Here is a 22,857-nt window from a genome sequence, read left to right on the forward strand (position 1 = left end):
AAATGAAATATAATAGAGTATTTCTAGAACAAACCTCCAGCATCTTGCGAGCAAGCTGTGAGTAACATTCCTCTCTACATTGCTTTAAGGAAGCTTTCATCAACCACAACAATAGGTTTGCAAAATACACATCCCTTTATTGATGCATATAAGGTGACAAAGGCATACGTGAAGTGTCCTTCATCTGATTTTCTCAAATTCACAACTGACCCGGGATTGGAATGCATCAACATATATAAGTAGCTTGGCAGCTTTGCATACGACTCACTTGGGTCTCCTCTTAAAAGCTGAAGGGCCTTTTGCTTTCATCTATTTGCCTTCCAGTAGCTTAAGTCAATACCATAATGTTTTTTCATGTCTTTCATTACGTCCTTTGCAATGTATATTGTTTTAGGATCAATATATTTATCACAAATAATTCTTCCAATAACAGGAGCAGTAGCTACACGTTGTGTAAACAATCTATCCCTCGCCGAACATGTGTGATCCTTACTGAATTTTCTAATCCTAAAGATTTTTTACTTGTTTAGCGATGAAGACTTGAAAAACCACGTGCAACGATCATTGACACATACCAGGTAGTATCTAATAACATCCAAATTTACACAATAGTAAATAAATTAAGATAAACTATCGTGCGTAGTGAAAATAAAAAACTGATGGTTGTATACAATTATTAAAGTTAGATATACATTCATAACTGATGGTTGTATACAATTATTAAAGTTAGATATACATTCATACCTTGATGGACTTGATCGATCAAACTTAAACTGAAATTTTTTCTGAGTAGCATAGTTTTTTAACACCATCATCAGTGTGTCTCCTTGTCCTTGTAAAGTTGGCCTTCCGAAACAGTATTATTTAGAGGATCATATATTATTGGAGTTTCATCAAAATCTACAACTTCAGGATCATCTGCGTTATCAGACGCAATCAACTGTAGTGTATCCCCGTTATGTATATCATATGTATTGGCAATTTGTAGGCATACAGATGAATTTTCCTTGTTTCGATTAAACGCGTGCATATCTTTCTCTTTCACTGTTAAACACAGCAGATACTCATTAAACGCATAATTTTTCTTCTTCAACTCGATATATACACGCAATCCCATATCATTGTGTATTATCATTGGCGGTGAATCTTCATCGCATTTATACTGGATTCAAGCAAATTAATTGTGGTGTCAATCATCAATTGTTTTGAAATTGTAGAAACAAAATTAATAAATTTAGTTTCGGTACTAAGCACCACGCCTTCAACTGAGTAATCTACAAATCGATTGTTGCTATCCCAGTGTCCCCCGTGCTGTATCAAAATCGACAAAGTAGCCATTGAATCTGTATTCTATATACAGAGATTGACACCCTTCTTCAGCCGATATCTTAGAACTTCAAAAATAAGAAAAAGTTATTGCCAAAGAAAGAACTAATTATTGCATCAGAATATAGAAATTTGATATTCAATTTCCGTGATGGCTGAAAAATATTTGCACCCTTTTTGATTTTTGAAGGAAATATATTTTCTGCATTTGGTTTTATTTTGGTCGACTGGGTAGTTACGCTTCTGAAGGGATACATCATGCAAGCGTGATTGGGGGACAAAATCTTAAACCTTCCCTATTTTTGAGGGGTTGTATAATCGTGTATTTTGGAATTTGGCTATTTTATGCCAATATTTTTGGATTACTAGTGCCAACCTAAATTTATGGCCAATAAAATGCCAATTATAGTGAAGGATTTACGGTGTCAATTCCTCTTTTCAAAGCCCACTTTTAGATCCACGAACACAACAGAGCCTGTGAACAAACCCTCGAGGCCCAGTACCTAATTAGTTCAGAGTTCAGACATCAGTTGGAGAAAGATCTTTCTAGAAGAGTTAGCACCTCTACATATATCTAGGACCACTAGAACCCCCCCCCCCCACCCCGCTTCAGTCAAAAAAAGGAAAAAAAAAAATTCTATTTTTAGTGAATTATAAAATCGAAATTCTACACAAACCCCTATTCTCTTGTTCCTCTTTATTGCTCTCCCTTAAACCCCTTTTATTTTATATATCAGTATCCTCCGCTTTGGCTCACAAAAAAAAATCAACCGTACACCCACGAAGTGCGTGGAACATAGATTCCAGAAGATTCTGTTCTTCGTCTTCAAGGTATTGTTTGAATCACGAAACTCTAATTTGCAGATCTATGATTTTTGTTTTTTCTACTTTTAGGAATTTGTTACAATCGATTGCTTGATTGTTCGTTAGCTTCAGATTTTTCGCTAGAGATGTAGTATCATTGGTTATATTTGACGTTTTCCCTTTTGAATCGCATGCTTCATAATGTTTTTGCAGGAGTTAAATAAATTTGTTGTCTGGTGATGCAGACTGTTGTATAGCTTCATGAAATGCTTTATGATTAGTACAAAATTGTCTCGTCGTCCTTCTACTTCCTGCATTGTTAGTTGCTAGTGTGAAATCTTTAATCTATTTTTGGAAAATTAGAAAAGAGCAAATGGTAATTCCTATCTGCCTAACCCTTGGTGTGCATAGTTACCCGATACGTGCAATGCTAGTGGAAGATAGCAGGTACCTGGTGGAATGCCAGAGGTGCTGTCAAGTCAGAGAACAAATGATAAAGAAATGAAGTAACATAGTTAAGTTTATTATCAAAGGTGCAAGATTGAGAAAGGGGAGGGTAGCAAATTCCTTAGGCTAGATAAAGTGGTGATTGTAATTTACTAGGTAGCCATTAGCCAGTCTTTAATTAATCCTCTATTCAATTAGTTCTTAACATTGAAGATTCTTTTTTAGGGAAAAATGGAACAGGCTACGGTCTGCTTTGATCAGTGCCTGACTTAGTTTGTATAAGGCTTTCTAGAGAGTACCTTCTTTATAAAGGCTGAGTTTTGGGCGTGTTTGGTGTATTCCTAGATAGTAGATTCAAAAATCCTTGTTCTTGTTGGTTCTTTACCAATTGAGTCCCGGCTTGTTGGTATGTGGGCAAGCTCATTCATGCAGGAAAGTTTCCTTGGCAGGAAAATTAGATAAAATCGTACTTGAACTTTGGATTCTGTAGGGGAAAAAAACTTTCATGATCTTTGAGTCCTTGTTACATTAGTCTGTTGATGTTTTCGGTTGCGCCAGCCAACTCATATTGCTCTCTTCAGTGTACCGATGATTGAGACATAGTGTAGTTGCATTTCAAGAAAACCCAGCCATGAGTGATCATCTTTCTTAGCTCTTTAATGGAAACGTAATCCGTATTTTCATGTTGATTTTGAAAGCTGTCATTTAAAATGCATAACTTCTTTCAGCATAGATTTGTGTAAGGTGCATGCTGGTGTTTTAGTTGATTTTATCTAGTCTTTTGATGTTGTCCAGGTACTTTGGTTTATTGTTGGATATTGAGTGATTGCAGCCAGCAAAGATGAGCGTGGTTGGTTTTGACTTTGGGAATGAGAGTGGCGTTGTTGCAGTTGCAAGGCAGAGAGGTATTGATGTCGTACTTAATGACGAATCAAAAAGGGAAACGCCAGCTATAGTCTGCTTCGGAGAGAAGCAACGGTTTCTTGGGACTGCTGGTGCAGCGTCAAGTATGATGAACCCAAAGAACACCATTTCACAGATAAAGAGGTTAATAGGGCGGCAATTTTCTGATCCCGAGCTGCAAAGAGATCTTAAGGCACTTCCTTTTTCGGTAACTGAAGGACCTGATGGATATCCTCTCATCCATGCACGATATTTGGGTGAAATGAGAACTTTTACACCTACCCAGGTTCTTGGAATGGTGTTTTCGGATCTTAAAACTATAGCAGAGAAGAATCTCAATGCAGCAGTAGTTGATTGTTGCATAGGAATTCCGATTTATTTCACTGATCTTCAGAGAAGAGCTGTAATGGATGCAGCCACCATAGCTGGCTTGCATCCTTTGCATCTAATTCACGAGACAACAGCTACTGCATTGGCATATGGTATTTACAAGACAGATTTACCTGAAAATGACCCACTGAATGTTGCTTTTATTGACGTTGGACATGCAAGCTTGCAAGTTTGTATTGCTGGCTTCAAGAAAGGCCAGTTGAAGATATTGGCTCATTCATTTGACAGAAATCTTGGTGGGAGGGATTTTGATGAAGCTCTTTTCCAACATTTTGCCGCAAAGTTCAAAGAAGAATACAAAATCGATGTTTTCCAAAATGCTAGGGCATGCATTAGACTTCGAGCTGCTTGTGAAAAGTTGAAAAAGGTTCTCAGTGCAAACCCCGAGGCACCTTTGAATATAGAATGTTTAATGGATGAGAAGGATGTCAGAGGATTTATCAAGAGGGAGGAGTTTGAGCAAATCAGCATACCTATGCTGGAGAGAGTGAAGAAACCACTTGAGAAAGCTCTTGCCGAAGCTGGGCTCACTATTGAGAACATTCATGCAGTTGAGGTTGTTGGGTCAAGCTCTCGAGTGCCTGCAATTATGAGGATTTTGACGGAGTTCTTTGGTAAGGAACCAAGGCGCACCATGAATGCAAGTGAATGTGTGGCCAAAGGATGTGCGTTGCAATGCGCTATTCTCAGTCCTACCTTTAAAGTGCGAGAATTCCAGGTAACTTGTCAGCCTTGTATTCTCTTGATTGATTTGTTTTTCCATGGTCATATTGGACTCAGGGCGTTCAACTTCTTAATGTGTTGCAATGTCGTCGATAATCATTGTTATTTAAGTAGACACATTTAGTATGTGAAGAAAAATATTGGTTTGATCTTTTCTTCATTTTATTTAGTTGTTTGAGTGGGGTAAGGTCTGCGTACATATTACCCTTCCTAGACTCCACTTGTGGGAATATATTGGGTATGTTGTTATTGTTGTTTGAGTGGGACCTAATTTTTGGTTGGCTTGAAACAAGCATGAAAGTGAGGTAATTAATGACGAAGTTCTAAGAAAAAAAAGGCAATGAATGACAAAGTGGGAGGTTGAAGATATTGTCTTCTTGAAGGATGAAGGAAATGCAAGATTTATTATAGAATGACCAAGATTTTTATTGAAGCGAATGTCAATTGTTTTACTATTAACCTTTGATGAACGATTATGTCGCTACTGCACATCTGGCTCCAAGCTGAATAAATTATGGTGATTTATAAGCCTAATAACTGTACTAATTGTTATCATTGGCTGATTGAAGGTCAATGAGAGCTTCCCTTTCCCAATTGCATTGTCATGGAAGGGGCCTGCTCCAGACGCACAAAATGGAGCTTTAGAGAATCATCAGAGCACGGTTGTTTTCCCCAAAGGGAATCCGATACCCAGTGTGAAAGCTCTGACATTCTACAGATCTGGCACTTTTACAATAGATGTGCAGTATGCTGATGTTAGTGAGCTTCAGGCGCCAGCAAAGATCAGTACTTACACGGTATTTCATAGTTTCACTCACTCATTAGGTCCTGTGTTTTTCATCTGTTAAAATAAATGGAAAATGGATCCTCTGGTTTCAGGTGAGTCCTTGGCTCACTTGGGTTTTCTTTGATCTCCTTGACAGATCGGACCATTCCAATCTGCAAAGGGTGAAAGGGCCAAACTAAAAGTTAAAGTACGTCTAAACCTGCATGGTATTGTCTCGGTTGATTCTGCCACTGTAAGTCCAGAAATTTGTGGTTTCTCTTCGTTTTTCTTTTTTATGTTGCAATTATTTAGTGAATGGAGAGACTATCATCTAATCTTATGGTTTTGGTCTGTAATTTAGCTTTTGGAAGAAGAAGAGGTGGAAGTCCCAGTTGTGAAAGAGGCAGTTAAGGAACCTGCCGAAATGGAAACAGATGAAGCTTCTGGTGATGCTGCTCCTTCAACGACATCGGAATCTGATGTAAATATGCAAGATGCTAAAGGAGCTGGAGATGCTTCTGGGGCTGAGAATGGTGTTCCAGAATCTGGTGACAAACCTGTCAAGATGGAAACAGATGCTAAGGTAACACGGCGCTGTTTTATCTCTTCTCATTACTGCTTGAGCTAGTTTATATTTCCTATCAGTCATATTTGGTTGTTTTTAATCAAACTATGCATCTATTCAAATCGCGGGATTTGATTTATGCATTTACTATTGCGAATGCATGCATGGATTAGTGTTTACCTGTATTTTAATTCTTGAAATGCATCAGTGCAGTGCTTTTTTCGCTTAATTAATGTTGGATAACTTATATTCTTCTTCTGCTTCAGCGTATTAGCTCAAAGATGTCGGTAAAGCTTAGCATTTACTGTTTTCATTTTCTTGCAGGTTGAAGCCCCCAAGAAAAAGGTCAAGAAGACATCTGTACCAGTGACAGAGATTGTTTATGGAGCAATGGCAGCTGCTGATGTTCAGAAGGCTGTTGAGAAAGAATTTGAAATGGCTCTTCAGGACCGTGTTATGGAAGAGACAAAGGACAAGAAGAATGCTGTTGAGGCCTATGTTTATGACATGAGGAATAAGGTATTTGTTGGCCTTATGGTAGTTGTATGAAAACATTTGATATGTTACTGACAGGTCTCCCCTTCTTAATATATCCAGCTTTCAGATAAATATCAAGAGTTTGTAATTGATACAGAAAGAGAACAATTTATGGCTAAACTTCAAGAAGTGGAAGATTGGTTGTATGAAGATGGAGAGGATGAAACGAAGGGTGTGTATATTGCCAAGCTTGAGGAGCTTAAAAAGGTTGGTGTTTCTTGAATATCCTATTTCCATTGTCCTTTTGGCATGTATGGAGCTGATTTAGTGTGGCAAATCTGCAGCAAGGTGACCCGATTGAGCAACGGTACAAGGAATACATGGAGAGGGGTTCCATGATCGATCAATTTGTTTATTGCATAAATAGTTACAGAGAGGCGGCAATGTCAAATGATCCTAAGTTTGATCACATTGATTTAGCAGAGAAGAAGAAGGTGTGCGCATATCTGCTTAATCTTGCTATTTGCCTTTTCTTTTCTTTTGTCATATGCTCTCCCCTCTGCTTCCTGAAAGTGTTTTTTGATGTTTATGTTTCCCTTGCACTTCCTAGGTTCTGAACGAGTGTGTCGAAACTGAGGCTTGGTTTAGAGAGAAAAAGCAGCAGCAGGATGCTCTTCCGAAATATGCCAACCCTGTTCTTCTGTCGGCTGATGTTAGGAAAAAAGCAGAGGCACTTGATAGGTACTGTTGACTACTGAATCTATTTTGCTATCAATTGAAAAATATAATTTTTTGGGCTAACCTACAGCAAAATCTTGTTTGGCTAGTTGCTATATCTGTTTTGGCTGCGTAGGGCCGGCCTTCTTTCCTTTTTCTTCCTTTTCCTTGCTTTGCGCTGCCGATTTGTCATTTTCAAGGTACTTTCTGTCACTACAGGGTTTGTAGGCCTATAATGACAAAGCCTAAGCCGGTAAAGCCAGCAACTCCTGAAACACCATCATCTCAACCTCCTCAAGGAGGTGAGCAACAACCTCCTCCAGGAGGTGAGCAACAACCTCAGGGTGCAGAAAGTCCGAATTCAGGAAATGCAAATACAGCTGAGGGTGCCAGTGCTGGAAGTGCAGTACCACCTGCTGCTGAGCCAATGGATACAGACAAATCTGAGACCGTGCCAAGTGCTTCATGAGTTAAGTTGAAAGTTTGATCTTCAGATATTTTATGAAGGCAAAGACTTGGTTCGAATTGTATTGTTTTGCATTTTAACCATATCTTTTTGAAGGATCTATACCGATCAACATTTTGTCATTAGATTGTTGCGATCAATTTCGTCCATCCATTTGCCCAGTCAAGTTATATTAATGATACCGACTCTGTAAAATCCTGCTTTTCAGAGGGTTTTAAAAAAATTCAATTGCTGTTGCTTTGTCCCACATATCTCTTAGCTAAATGAGATTTGCTGAGTCCTGTTTGGCTCCTTGTAGCAAGAATATATTAGCACTTTAACATTTGTAAAAATAAACACAAAACCTTTACCCCATCATTTTCTGCAATATTGTCTCATTGGAAAAGGCTTGGAGGAACGTTGAGCTTATGCTTGCGTGTAGTGTGATAATCAACTTGTACTCGTTCATGAGATTGGGATCTTCCTTTTATCCTTCAGAGTATTGCCAAACCGAAAACATTAGGACTCATAATATGTAGGAATTTTGTTCATAGGAGGTATAGCAGGCATCATGATTTAGGAATGACATTTACCAAATATCCTGTTATCTCTTGGCAATGTCTGAAGGTCCTTCGAGAATGGTTGAGACATAACAACCTAGTCAAGCGACTATCGTTGCGCTTAAGTTTATCTTGGGCAATACTCCAAACAACAATTATCTGTTCGGATCTTGGTGTCTGCCGGTCTGTTAATTGATTTTGACTTTGGATCTCTGTATAAAAAATAGTAGTGTGCATAGGTGAACAGCAGTCAGTCTATCCTACCTAAATATACAGTGTCAATTGACCAATTGACACTGTATAAGCAAGGAAAAGATTGACGAAAATGGAAGACAAAGTACAAAGAAAAAGGGAACACTGTATAAGCAATGAAAAGAATGACGAAAATGGAAGACGAAGTACAAAGAAAAAGGAACTACATTTGTTGCTTCGCCTTTCAGAAACACGAACTTTTACAGTAAAAGATTTGATATTGGAATCTTGAATCAAATTATTATTTTTTATGATAAAAGAAACATAAAACAACCATAGTTTCCTTAATTGTATTTTACCCTACGAAAAAAAGAATGTTTTCAAAATCTTTTACTAACAGGGCTGGCACAACATAAGTTGAACGAAAAAATGTTGGGATCTTTCCGCAAATAACTGGCAGATCTGCTACTCTTTCCTAGCATTATTTTTCACAGATAGCCATTCTTAGGGCCGGCATTAAAGTTATATTTAGATTGCACAAAAATTTGCAAAATTTACCTATCGGGATATGAAATTTTTCTATCTCTTTAATGCAATTTCAGAATTCGGATTGAAGTTCTATCCTTCGAACGCAACTTCAAAAAACAACATCTTAAGTTATTCTATCTTTTTAGTGTAACTTCAGAAAAATCGGATCTTAAGTAGTTCTATCTTTTCAATACAACTTCAAATATTGGATTTTAGTTCTTCTATCTTTCCAATGCAACTTCAAAAAGTTCAAATTTTAAGTAGTTCTATATCTTCAATACAATTTCAGAAATCGAAGTTGTTCGAATTTCAACAATCTAACACACGATTCAACACCCAAATCTACTCCAAATGAGATCAAATTTTGAAACATAACTTTCAAATATCATAAAGAACAAACTTTAATTATCAAATTATTAAAATAACAACAAATTTAACAAATTCATTTTGTAACTAAGAAGAAGTAGAAACCTTAAGCACAACCTACAAAGGTATTTTACAACTAAGAAGAAGAAGAAGCCAAATGGCTCCTGTATACATGGGACATGAATACAGAGAAGAAGAAAGCAACAACGAAGCTGAATACATAGGGTATAGAGAAGAAGAAAGTAGTAGCGGAGAAGAAGAAAAACACGTATCTAAAGTTACTCAAAAATTCGGTATCTATTTTTTTTTTAAAAAGTGGGTATAACTTAAATGAGGGTGCATGGCATCCCGTAAAATTTTACACTGATATACAAGTTTATATATGATTATATATGTATTACACAAATATATTATACATATGTCGGCTATTTTTTATTTATTTAAATAATTTAATAAACGACTATTTAAGTTAATTCTTCAAAAATAGTTCACCTCATCAAAGCCCACTTAGATCCACGAATCCAAAGAATCTATGAACTAAGTTAAAATAGCACGGTCTAGCTAGTTTTCGGACTGGTCATTCAAAAATAGCAGCGTTTGCCAAGTCACTGAAAAATAGCCACTATTTTGCTGCAACAGAGACCGGTCCAGTATAATATACTGGAGTTCGTTGCACATGTGTATGAACTTCCAGCATATTATGCTGGACCAGTATACTTTGTTGGCTCCGGTATAATATACTGGAGATTAGAGCACCGATGCTCCAAACTGGAAACTGGAGCACTGATGCTCCAAACTCCAGTATATTATGCTGGACCGGTATATTATACTGGAACTTCAGTATACTATGCTGGAGTATTTTTTCGGATCTTGAACACTTTTAAAATTGTGGCTATTTTTGAATGATAACTTGTAAATGTGGCTATTTTTGAATTTCTCCCATGAACTAACCCTCTAGGCCCATAACCTCTTAGTTCAGACACTGTCAACAAGGGTATAGCTGTTGGAGAAAGATCTTTCTAGAAGCGCTAGTATACCTCTACACAAATCTAGGACCACTCGAACCCCCGTTAGTCAACTAAAAAAAAAAAGGAATAAAAGAAGTCATTTTGAGTAATTATAAAATCGAAAATTCTACACAAACCCCTCTTCACTTGCCTCTTTATTGTCTCCTTTAAACCCCTTCTATTTTATATCAGTATCCTCGGTTTGCCTCACCAAAAATTCAGTCGCGCACATTGGAACATAGATTCCAGAAGATTCTATTCTACGTCTTCAAGGTATTGTTTAAATCACGAAACTCTGATTCTCTCTATCACAATTTGCAGATCTATGATTTCTGTTTTTTCCTACCTTTAGGAATTTGTTATAACCGATTGCTTGACAAGAGGGGTTGCTCTGATGGTAAGCAACTCCACTTCCAACCAAGAGGTTGTGAGTTTGAGTCTCCCAAGAGCAAGGTGGGAAGTTCTTGGAGGGAAGGATGCCGTTGTTTATTTGGAAACAACCTCTCTACCCGACCCCACTAAGTGGGATTATACTGGGTTGTTGTTGTTGTTGTTGTTTGTTGTTGCGATTGCTTGACTGTTCGTTGGCTTTAGATTTTTAGCTAGAGATGTAGTATCATTGGTTAGTTTTGACGTTTTCCCTTTTGAATCGCATGCCGCATAATGTTTTTGCTAGGAGTTAACTAAATTTGTTGTCTGGTGATGCAGACTGTTTTATGGCTTAATGAAAGGCTTTATGATTAGCATCTCTGAGTGCTTCTAATTCCTGCATTGTTGGTTGCTATTGTGAACTCTTTAATCTATTTTTGGAAAATTAGAAAAGAACAAATGGTTATTCCTTTCTGCCTAATCCTTGTTGGGTATAATTACCCGATACCTGGTGGAATACTCAGGTGCCCCAAGTTGGTTCGGAGACCAGCGTCATAATAATAAAAAGAACAAATGATAAAGAAATGAAGTAACATACTGAACTTTATTGTCAAAGGTGCAAGATTGAAAAGGGGACGATAGCAAATTCCTTAGGCTAGATAAAGTGGTGATTGTCATATACTAGGTAGCCATTAGCGAGTCTTTAATTAATCCTCTAATCAATTAGTTCTTAACATGAAGATTCTTTTTTAGGGAAAAATGGAACAGGCTGATCAGTGCCTGACTAAGTTTGTATAAGGCGTTCTAGAGAGTACCTTCTTTATAAAGGCTGAGTTTTGGGCGTGTTTGGTGTTTTCCTAGATAGTAGATTAAAACCTCCTTGTTCTTCTTGGTGGTTCAACAATTGAGTCCCAGCTTGTTGGTACGTGGGCAAGCTCATTCATGCAGGAAAGTTTCCTTGGCAGGAAAATTAGATAAAAATCGTACTTGAACTTCGAATTTTGGGAAAATTAGGGGGAAAAAAACTTTCATGATCTTTGAGTCCTTGTTACTTTAGTCTGTTGATGTTATGGGTTGCGCCAGCCAACTTATATTGCTCTCTTCAGTGTATCGATGATTAACACATAGTGTAATTCCATTCCAAGAAAACCCAGCCATGAGTGATCAGCTTTCTTAGCTCTTTAGTGGAAAAGTAATCAGTTTTTTCATGTTGATTGAGAGCTATCATTTCCTATGCATAACTTCTTTCTGTGTAGATTTTATACAGTGCATACTGGTGTTTTAGTTGATTTTATCTTGTCTTTTGATGTTGTCCAGGAACTTCCGTTTGTTGTTGGATATTGAGTGATTGCAGCCAGCAAAGATGAGCGTGGTTGGTTTTGACTTTGGGAACGAGAGTGGCGTTGTTGCAGTTGCAAGGCAGAGAGGTATTGATGTCGTACTTAATGACGAATCAAAAAGGGAAACACCAGCTATAGTCTGCTTTGGAGAGAAGCAACGCTTTCTTGGAACCGCTGGTGCAGCATCAAGTATGATGAACCCAAAAAATACCATTTCACAGATAAAGAGGTTAATAGGGAGGCAATTTTCTGATCCCGAGCTGCAAAGAGATCTTAAGGCATTGCCCTTTTCAGTAACTGAAGGACCTGACGGATATCCTCTCATCCATGCACGATATTTGGGGGAAATGAGAACTTTTACACCTACCCAGGTTCTTGGAATGGTGTTTTCGGATCTCAAAACTATAGCAGAGAAGAATCTCAATGCAGCAGTAGTTGATTGTTGCATAGGAATTCCCATTTATTTCACTGATCTTCAAAGAAGAGCTGTAATGGATGCAGCCACCATAGCTGGCTTGCATCCTTTGCATCTGATTCACGAGACAACAGCTACTGCATTGGCATATGGTATTTACAAGACAGATTTACCTGAAAATGACCCACTGAATGTTGCTTTTATTGACGTTGGACATGCAAGCTTGCAAGTTTGTATTGCTGGCTTCAAGAAAGGCCAGTTGAAGATATTGGCTCATTCATTTGACAGAAATCTTGGTGGGAGGGATTTTGATGAAGCTCTTTTCCAACATTTTGCCGCAAAGTTCAAAGAAGAATACAAAATCGATGTTTTCCAAAATGCTAGGGCATGCATTAGACTTCGAGCTGCTTGTGAAAAGTTGAAAAAGGTTCTCAGTGCAAACCCCGAGGCACCTTTGAATATAGAATGTTTAATGGATGAGAAGGATGTCAGAGGATTTATCAAGAGGGAGGAGTTTGAGCAAATCAGCATACCTATGCTGGAGAGAGTGAAGAAACCACTTGAGAAAGCTCTTGCTGAAGCTGGGCTCACTATTGAGAACATTCATGCAGTTGAGGTTGTTGGGTCAAGCTCTCGAGTGCCTGCAATTATGAGGATTTTGACGGAGTTCTTTGGTAAGGAACCAAGGCGCACCATGAATGCAAGTGAATGTGTGGCCAAAGGATGTGCGTTGCAATGCGCTATTCTCAGTCCTACCTTTAAAGTGCGAGAATTCCAGGTAACTTGTCAGCCTTGTATTCTCTTGATTGATTTGTTTTTCCATGGTCATATTGGACTCAGGGCGTTCAACTTCTTAATGTGTTGCAATGTCGTCGATAATCATTGTTATTTAAGTAGACACATTTAGTATGTGAAGAAAAATATTGGTTTGATCTTTTCTTCATTTTATTTAGTTGTTTGAGTGGGGTAAGGTCTGCGTACATATTACCCTTCCTAGACTCCACTTGTGGGAATATATTGGGTATGTTGTTATTGTTGTTTGAGTGGGACCTAATTTTTGGTTGGCTTGAAACAAGCATGAAAGTGAGGTAATTAATGACGAAGTTCTAAGAAAAAAAAGGCAATGAATGACAAAGTGGGAGGTTGAAGATATTGTCTTCTTGAAGGATGAAGGAAATGCAAGATTTATTATAGAATGACCAAGATTTTTATTGAAGCGAATGTCAATTGTTTTACTATTAACCTTTGATGAACGATTATGTCGCTACTGCACATCTGGCTCCAAGCTGAATAAATTATGGTGATTTATAAGCCTAATAACTGTACTAATTGTTATCATTGGCTGATTGAAGGTCAATGAGAGCTTCCCTTTCCCAATTGCATTGTCATGGAAGGGGCCTGCTCCAGACGCACAAAATGGAGCTTTAGAGAATCATCAGAGCACGGTTGTTTTCCCCAAAGGGAATCCGATACCCAGTGTGAAAGCTCTGACATTCTACAGATCTGGCACTTTTACAATAGATGTGCAGTATGCTGATGTTAGTGAGCTTCAGGCGCCAGCAAAGATCAGTACTTACACGGTATTTCATAGTTTCACTCACTCATTAGGTCCTGTGTTTTTCATCTGTTAAAATAAATGGAAAATGGATCCTCTGGTTTCAGGTGAGTCCTTGGCTCACTTGGGTTTTCTTTGATCTCCTTGACAGATCGGACCATTCCAATCTGCAAAGGGTGAAAGGGCCAAACTAAAAGTTAAAGTACGTCTAAACCTGCATGGTATTGTCTCGGTTGATTCTGCCACTGTAAGTCCAGAAATTTGTGGTTTCTCTTCGTTTTTCTTTTTTATGTTGCAATTATTTAGTGAATGGAGAGACTATCATCTAATCTTATGGTTTTGGTCTGTAATTTAGCTTTTGGAAGAAGAAGAGGTGGAAGTCCCAGTTGTGAAAGAGGCAGTTAAGGAACCTGCCGAAATGGAAACAGATGAAGCTTCTGGTGATGCTGCTCCTTCAACGACATCGGAATCTGATGTAAATATGCAAGATGCTAAAGGAGCTGGAGATGCTTCTGGGGCTGAGAATGGTGTTCCAGAATCTGGTGACAAACCTGTCAAGATGGAAACAGATGCTAAGGTAACACGGCGCTGTTTTATCTCTTCTCATTACTGCTTGAGCTAGTTTATATTTCCTATCAGTCATATTTGGTTGTTTTTAATCAAACTATGCATCTATTCAAATCGCGGGATTTGATTTATGCATTTACTATTGCGAATGCATGCATGGATTAGTGTTTACCTGTATTTTAATTCTTGAAATGCATCAGTGCAGTGCTTTTTTCGCTTAATTAATGTTGGATAACTTATATTCTTCTTCTGCTTCAGCGTATTAGCTCAAAGATGTCGGTAAAGCTTAGCATTTACTGTTTTAATTTTCTTGCAGGTTGAAGCCCCCAAGAAAAAGGTCAAGAAGACATCTGTACCAGTGACAGAGATTGTTTATGGAGCAATGGCAGCTGCTGATGTTCAGAAGGCTGTTGAGAAAGAATTTGAAATGGCTCTTCAGGACCGTGTTATGGAAGAGACAAAGGACAAGAAGAATGCTGTTGAGGCCTATGTTTATGACATGAGGAATAAGGTATTTGTTGGCCTTATGGTAGTTGTATGAAAACATTTGATATGTTACTGACAGGTCTCCCCTTCTTAATATATCCAGCTTTCAGATAAATATCAAGAGTTTGTAATTGATACAGAAAGAGAACAATTTATGGCTAAACTTCAAGAAGTGGAAGATTGGTTGTATGAAGATGGAGAGGATGAAACGAAGGGTGTGTATATTGCCAAGCTTGAGGAGCTTAAAAAGGTTGGTGTTTCTTGAATATCCTATTTCCATTGTCCTTTTGGCATGTATGGAGCTGATTTAGTGTGGCAAATCTGCAGCAAGGTGACCCGATTGAGCAACGGTACAAGGAGTACATGGAGAGGGGGTCCGTAATTGATCAATTTGTTTATTGCATAAATAGTTACAGAGAGGCGGCCATGTCAAATGATCCTAAGTTTGATCACATTGATTTAGCAGAGAAGCAGAAGGTGTGCTCATATCTGCTTGATCTTGCTATATGCCTTTTGTTTTCTTTCTTTATATGCTCGACCCTCTTCTTCCTGAAAAAGTCTTTTGATGCTTATGTTTCTCTTGTACTTCCTAGGTTTTGAACGAGTGTGTCGAAGCTGAAGCTTGGTTTAGAGAGAAAAAGCAGCAGCAGGATGCTCTTCCGAAATATGCCAACCCTGTTCTTCTGTCGGCGGATGTTCGGGAGAAAGCAGAGGCACTTGATAGGTACTGTTGACTACTGAATCTATTTTGCTATCAGTTTGAAAATATAAATATTTGGGCTAATTGTACTGCAAATTCTTGGTTTGGTAGTCGCTTTGTCTGTTTTGTCTGCATAGGGGGCCGTCCTTATTTCCTTTTTCTTCCTTTTCCTGCTTTGCTCTGCCTATATTCATTTTCGAGGTACTTTCTGTCTTTACAGGGTTTGTAGGCCTATAATGACAAAGCCTAAGCTTAAGCCGGCAAAGCCAGCAACTCCTGAAACACCATCATCTCAATCTCCTCAAGGAGGTGAGCAACAACCTCAGAGTGCAGAGAGTCCTAATGCAGGAAATGCAAATGCAACTGAGGGTGCCAGCGCTGGAAATGAAGTACCACCTGCTGCTGAGCCAATGGAGACAGAGAAATCTGAGACTGTGCCAAGTGCTTCATGAGTTAAGTTAGTGGTTTGATCTTCAAATATTTTATGAATGCAAGGACTTGGTTCGATTTGTATTAGATTGTCTCTAAACCGATCCAACATTCTGTCATTAGATTGTCGTGATCAATTTCGTCGATCCATATGGCCTGTCAAATTATATTATTGATACCGACTCTCTAAAATCCTGCTTTTCAGAGGGTTTTGAAGAAATTCAATTGCTGCTGTTTTCTCCCACATATCTATTCACCGAATGAGATTTGCCGAGTTATGTTTGGCTCCTTGTAGCAAGAATATATTAGCACTTTATAAAGATAAAAACAAAAACAACTTTACCCATAGTGAAAACAATGACTATTATTTTGCATTATCTTTCAGATGCTGCGACTGAAATAGGAGCAATTGACACATCTCGATCCATAGTGAAACAATGACTACTATTTTGCATTATCTTTCAGATAAACCTTATATATTAATGGTACAAATTTTGATTTTAATGATGTAAATAAACAGAATATGTCACGTATATTAATTATATATGTATAGTATACTTTTTTATTTAAAAAAACATACAAAAGTAAAACAATAACAGACGACGTACATTTGAGTTTTTCTGCCAAGGTTATGTCCATACAAGCAGAAAAATGTAGAATGGTTCTGTACTCTTTCCTTTTTTAAGCTAAAATTCAAGCGTCGGCTTTACCGTTCTAATGTGGATACAAAACCTCGGGAAATGGAAAACTCCATGTAGCATACCTTCGATTTTGTAGTATCACATCTGAATCCAGCGCATCAGCTGCGTAGGATTGGCTATAGCCGGGAATATGGGTCTAATCAATTTTCAACAAGTTAGTCAATTCAACAAAACTTCAGCTTCCGATCCCTACTCGGCTCGGGACTTGAACCACTCATTTTTCTTCTTCTTTAATTCGGTTAATATATTCACTAATCACTTGAATAGCTTCGGTAAAATACTAAAATGCACTTAATACGTCCATTAATATACCTTTTACATTGGGAGTAATCTATCACATGTATTGTTTAAGTACGCATAATTTACATAATATATATCACTAATATACTATACTATTATATACGTATAGTGTATTTGTTATATACATTCTAATAAGTATATAATTAACATTTGAAGCTATAGTAGAATTTGTTTTAGTTGTTGCTGATTTATCTCAATTGGCATGGTCAAATGCTCTGAAACTTAATGGCCTCTCCATATTATAACCACCCAAAGCTTTTTATGGTCCAAATTTTTCACAGGCGTAATTTTTTTTTCCTGTTGAAGTCTCCAATGAATCCATATTTTCCAAAACTTAGTCTGTAGGCTCGTCTAATGGTGTTCTAGCATGTAATTTTGATTTGAAAAGCTGAATTAGATATTTTATGTTTAGCCAAGTTTCTAAAAACTACTTATTTTGATAAATATTTTGTTAAAATAGCTTTTTAGAGAAGTAGTTTGTGTTTATCTAATTCATTTGAGAAATCTTTTAGTGCTATTTAATAAGCTGGTTGTGTTTAGTCAATCTTTTCAAAAAGTACTTTTGAGCGTTAGATTACAAAATAAAATATATTTTTTTGGTAATAACTTTGTATTAATCACCAAGTGCCAACATTATAAAGCCACAGACAGTTCAACACAATTAGCTATCTCAAGGAAAATCAAAATAAGCCTAAGCTGGACAAGCTACAAACTACAGTCAAAACATAGCTAAACAAGCTAGAACGTCATGTTATGTAACAAGTTCTAGACTCTATGAGATGCTCTACATTGCACATGTAGGCAATCTCTCCAGCTATTAACCTCCCAGTTCTTAGTCTTCTTTTCCAAAGATCCTCTAATTTCTCTCCATCCAAATGGTATAGCCACACTCTGCATAAAAAAATTCCGAAGATCTTGTTGGGTCCTCCCGTTGGCATTTTGAATTATCCATGCTACATGTTGATCCCAATCAGTGGTAGATCATGCCTGTTTTTGAAGCCATAGAAGAATCCTATTCCACACTGCTCTGGTAAATTCACAACTCATGAACAAATGATCTCTACTCTCAGGATGAGCATGGCACATGGCACACTCCAAATCAACAGTTATATCCCATTTTGCTAGTCTATCAGTAGTGAGAAGCTTGTCTTGTACCTGTAACCACATAATGAATTTGGCCTTACGTTTAGCGTCATTCTTGTACATCACACATTTTCAAGGTACTCTAGGATAAATAGGCAGGAGCTGATCGTAAATTTCTTTGGTCAGGCTACCTGGAATATTTCTAATTTGCACTTATGCCAAAATTTGTCTTACTTCCAAAATCTTCCTCATGATCCAACAAGTTTGATAACTTGATCCATAACTTGTTATCCATAACTTTGAGGTAGAACTCATGGCCTTTGAGGTAGAACTCATGGATCCACTTGATCCATAACTTGTTATCGTTGTGAGCAACATCCCAGTATGTCTTAGCCAGAGTAGTTCTATTCTAGATCTTTATATTAAGGAAGTTTAAACCTTCAAAAGTTCTGGGTAAACAAGTGAGCTTTTTTAGTAGTGTCAGACCATACAAAACTTCTTATATGCATCAATCAGCTAAAGAACCTTAACTGGCATTTGAAACAATCGGGACCAGTATGATTATACTTTAAATAAAACAGATTCATCCAGTTGAACTCTCCTAGCATAGGAGAGTTTCTTAGCTGTCCGGGATGTAATTCTGGCCACTATTTTCTCTATTAGAAAAGAAATTATAAATATTTTTTATGGAAGGATTTAATTAAGTTTTTTTTATTTAGTTAAAATAACAACAACATACCCAGTATAATCCCACAAGTGGGGTGTGGGGAGGGAAATGTAATGATCCAGCCGGTCGTTTTAAGAATTAATGCCTCGATCCTCCTATTAACTGCTTTTCCCGTGTTTGTTTCTGCTATTATGAGTTGCCGGGAGGATTCGTTTTGAGTTTCGGAGTGTTTTGGGACACTTAGTCCCTAAATGAGAGCTTAAACTTTAGAATTTGGACCGTAGTCGGAGCAGTGTGAAGACAGCCTCGAAATAGAATTCTGTCAATTCTGTTAGCTCCGTTGGGTGATTTCGGTCTTAGGGGCATGTTCGAATTGTGCTTTGGAGGTCCGTAGCTTATTTAAGCTTGAAATGCCGAAAGCTGAATTTTTGAAGTTTCCGGATCGATAGTGAGATTTTTATATCGGGGTTGGAATCCGATTCTGAAAGTTGGAATAGCTCTGTGTTGTTGAATGTGACTTGTGTGCAAAATTTGGGGTCAATCGGACTTGGTCTGGTTGGTTTCGGCATCAGTTATAGGATTCTTGAAGTTTCAAGTTCTTTAGGTTTGGATTGGAGGGTGATTCATGATTTTAGTATTGTTTGATATGTTTTGAGGGTTGGACTAAGTTCGTATGATAATTTAGGATTGGTTGGCATGTTTGGTTGAGGTCCCGGGGTCCTCGGGTGAGTTTCGGATGCTTAACGAATTGGAATTTGGACTTAGGCTATTTTCTGAGGTGCTGATTCTAGTATTTTCGCACCTGTAGTGAGGAGCCCGTAGGTGCGGCCTGCAGATGCGAGGAAGTTGGTCGCAAGTGCGATTTGGGTCCTGTTGGCCAGTGACCACAGATGCGGTTAGAGGGCCGCAGAAGCGGACCGCATCTGCGGAGAATGGAGCGCAGGTGCGGTTTCTGGCCGTTTTAATGAATCTCGCAGGTGCGAGTCCCCAGCCGCAGAAGCGGGACTGCAGGTACGGTCCCATGATCGCAGACCAGAAATATGAAAATCGAGGGTTTGAGTTCATAACTGGGAAAATCAAATTTAGAGCTCGAGGTAAGGCGATTTTTGGGAGGATTTTGAAGAGAAAATCAGTGGGTAACTATTCCTTATCCCTTTCTAGTTATATTCCAACAATCTAATCTTAGTTTTGTCATTTAATTTCGGATTTGGGGTAAAAAATTGGGAGAATTGAGGAAAAGTTCCCCAACCAAGTTTTGGATTTTGATCGAGGTTTTGGTATCAGATTTGAGTGTTTTTGGTATGGTTAGACTCGTGAGTGAATGAGTGTTCATAATTTGTAATTTTTACTCGATTCCGAGACGTGGGCCCGGGGAGGATTTTTGGGCGTTTTTCTATTTTCTTACCTTAGCTTCGATTCCTTTAGCTAAATTCGTTGTTTGTAGTTATATTACATTATGAAGTTTATTTGATTAGATTTGGGCCATTCGGAGTTGGATACTCGTGGCAAGAGCGTGATTTAAGATTGATTTTGAGCTGGTTCGAGGTAAGTGGCTTGCCTAACCTTGTGTGGGGGAAACTCCCCTTAGGATTTGGTACTATTGTTATATGAGTGTCGTGTACGTGCGGTGACGAGTGCGTATATATGCTAATTGTTGAAAAACCCCATTTTCATTAAGTAAATATTTATGTTTTCTTGTAATTGCAATTGTACTTGAAGCCTCTTGTTTAGTTTAGGAAAAAACGTGCTTATGTGATTTAATTGTCTTACCTACTTCAACTGCTTACTTGTACTCTGTGCAACATATTTAGAGTAGAATTTTCTGTTTAATTCTCAAATAGAACTGTAAATTCTTTCTTAAGACTGTTGTGTGTTTACTTTGGGACTAAGGGACGATTTCACGGCAGATACCCCTACATGTTTATTTTGGGACTACAGATCGGTATTCCGGGAGATCCCCCTGCATTTTTACGTTTGGGACTATGGGACGACACCCGGGAGATTCCTCTGTACTGGATATTTACTTTGGGACTATGGATTGGTATTCCGGGAGTTCCCTCTGCATATTTATGATTTGGACTACGGGACGATATCCCTAGAGATCCTCTGTACATTTACATTTGGGATTACGGGATGATATTCTGGGAGATCCCCTATTGCTATCTCTATGTACTAAGTATATTCTGTCTGTGATTTTACTCTTTATCGACTATTAGTGTTTTTAATTATACTGTCGCCCTTCATATATATATAACCAATAGGGCCCTGACCTTCCTCGTCACTACCTGACCGAGGTTAGGCTTGGCACTTACTGGGTACCGCTGTGGTACACTCATGCCCTTTCCTGCACATGTGTTTCGTGTGCAGATCCAGGTTCTTCTGCTCAGCCGTTCTACCAGTGAGGCGGGCGACATCAGAGACTTCAAGGTATATCTACCGCGTCCGTAGACCTAGAAGTCCCTCTCTATTCTTCCCTTCAGCTTTAGATTTCATGTATTTTCTTTTGATTAGACATTCTGGAATTAGAACACTATGTAGTATCTTTAGTTTGTGATTTCATGAGATTTCGGGTTTTGGAAGTTGATTTGGTTTTGAGAGTGAGTATTTGTATATGTCGAGCGGCATCTTAAACGTTTTTATTATGTTTTATCCGCAATTTTTGCTACTTTTGTATTTCGTTTTCTTTTTTCGCAATCTGTTAGTCTTACCTAGTCGTAGAGACTAGGTGCCGTCACGACAGTTCACGGAGGGCGAACTTGGGTCGTGACAAGTTGGTATCAGAGCTCTAGGTTCATAGGAGTCATGAATCACAAGCCAGTTTATTAGAGTCTCGCGGATTGGTACGGAGACGTCTGTACTCATCTACGAGAGGCTATGTAACTGTTAGGAAAATTTCACTTCATTTGATTACCTTATCGTGCGAGATTTTTGATATCGAAATTCTAAACTTTTGTCTTCTATTCTCACAGATGGTGAGGACATTTTCTATCGGAGATGACCAGGCACCCGCGCCCCCTGCTAGAGCCGTCATAGGTTGGGGTCGGGGTAGAGGCCGAGGACGTACACGTGGTGCAGCCAGAGCACCTGCGTGAGCTGCCACCGAGGAGACACCAACAGCTCTAGTTAGAGCCCAGGCACCTGATACGCCTACTACTACTACTAATCCAGCTCTTTAGGAGACCCTTGCACAGTTCGTGAGCATGTACACCACTCTAGCTCAGGCAGAGTTGTCCTCTTACTGCAGCCACATCTCAGGCCGGGGGGGGGGGAGCACAAACTCCCCCCGCCCACACTCCTAAGCAGCCGATCCAGGTTGATCAAATCCCTGAGGTTATACCGATACCGCATGTAGCCTCAGTTCAGCCCGAGGACAGGGCAGCAGTTTTAGAGGATGAGCAGTGGAGGCTTGAGAGGTTCAAGAAGTACAAGCCTCCTATATTCAGTGGGTTAGCATCAGATGATGCTCTGGGATTTCTGGAGGAGTGCTACCGTATCCTCCGCACTATGGGTATATTAGGATCGAGTGGGGTTTCTTTCACTGCCTTCCAGCTTCGAGAAGCAGCCTATCAGTGGTGGCGTACTTTTGAGTTGGACAGTCCAGCTGAGGCAACATCCCTTACATGGACCCAGTTTTCAGATATGTTTTTGAGGGAGTATGTTCCTCAGAGCTTCAGGGACGCATGGTGCGCAGAGTTTGAGCATTTGTGCTAGGGTACTATGACTGTGTCGGAGCATGCTGTCTGTTTCATTGAATTGGCTAGGCATGCACCAGCCTTGGTTTTCATAGTTCGTGAGAGAGTTTTCCAGTTTATTAAGGGGCTCATTCCCAACATCAGGTCTAGCATGTCTCGGGAGTTGGAGATGGATATTTTTTATCAGCAGGTGGTGAGCATTACTAGGAGAGCAAAGGGTATGCATGCTCGGGATAGAGAGGAGAGGGAGGCCAAGAGGTCTCGAGAGTCGGGCCATTATTCTAGTGCCTGCACCCCAGCTACAGTTCGTCATGGTAGGGGTTATATGAGTCGCCCC

General features: G+C 38.8%; 2 protein-coding genes across 2 annotated transcripts; both read left to right on the plus strand.

Annotated features, from left to right (window-relative positions):
• Positions 1 to 2,020: 2,020 nt before the first annotated feature.
• On the plus strand, positions 2,021 to 7,831 carry LOC104213763 (heat shock 70 kDa protein 15-like). The gene is made up of 10 exons (XM_070159994.1): positions 2,021 to 2,157; positions 3,373 to 4,588; positions 5,163 to 5,390; positions 5,517 to 5,612; positions 5,721 to 5,942; positions 6,249 to 6,443; positions 6,522 to 6,668; positions 6,746 to 6,895; positions 7,012 to 7,142; positions 7,338 to 7,831. The coding sequence occupies exons 2-10, from the start codon at positions 3,419 to 3,421 to the stop codon at positions 7,585 to 7,587; spliced, it is 2,589 nt and encodes an 862-aa protein (XP_070016095.1). The 5' UTR covers positions 2,021 to 2,157; positions 3,373 to 3,418; the 3' UTR covers positions 7,588 to 7,831.
• Positions 7,832 to 10,361: 2,530 nt separating this feature from the next.
• LOC104217099 (heat shock 70 kDa protein 15-like) lies at positions 10,362 to 16,321 on the plus strand. Its single transcript, XM_070160027.1, has 10 exons — positions 10,362 to 10,489; positions 11,903 to 13,118; positions 13,693 to 13,920; positions 14,047 to 14,142; positions 14,251 to 14,472; positions 14,779 to 14,973; positions 15,052 to 15,198; positions 15,276 to 15,425; positions 15,542 to 15,672; positions 15,869 to 16,321. Exons 2-10 carry the CDS (start codon positions 11,949 to 11,951, stop codon positions 16,098 to 16,100), a joined length of 2,571 nt encoding a protein of 856 aa, XP_070016128.1. The 5' UTR covers positions 10,362 to 10,489; positions 11,903 to 11,948; the 3' UTR covers positions 16,101 to 16,321.
• The last annotated feature ends 6,536 nt before the right edge of the window (positions 16,322 to 22,857 follow it).

This window comes from Nicotiana sylvestris, chromosome 10 (genome assembly GCF_000393655.2).
Source record: "Nicotiana sylvestris chromosome 10, ASM39365v2, whole genome shotgun sequence".
Taxonomy (NCBI): Eukaryota; Viridiplantae; Streptophyta; class Magnoliopsida; order Solanales; family Solanaceae; genus Nicotiana; species Nicotiana sylvestris.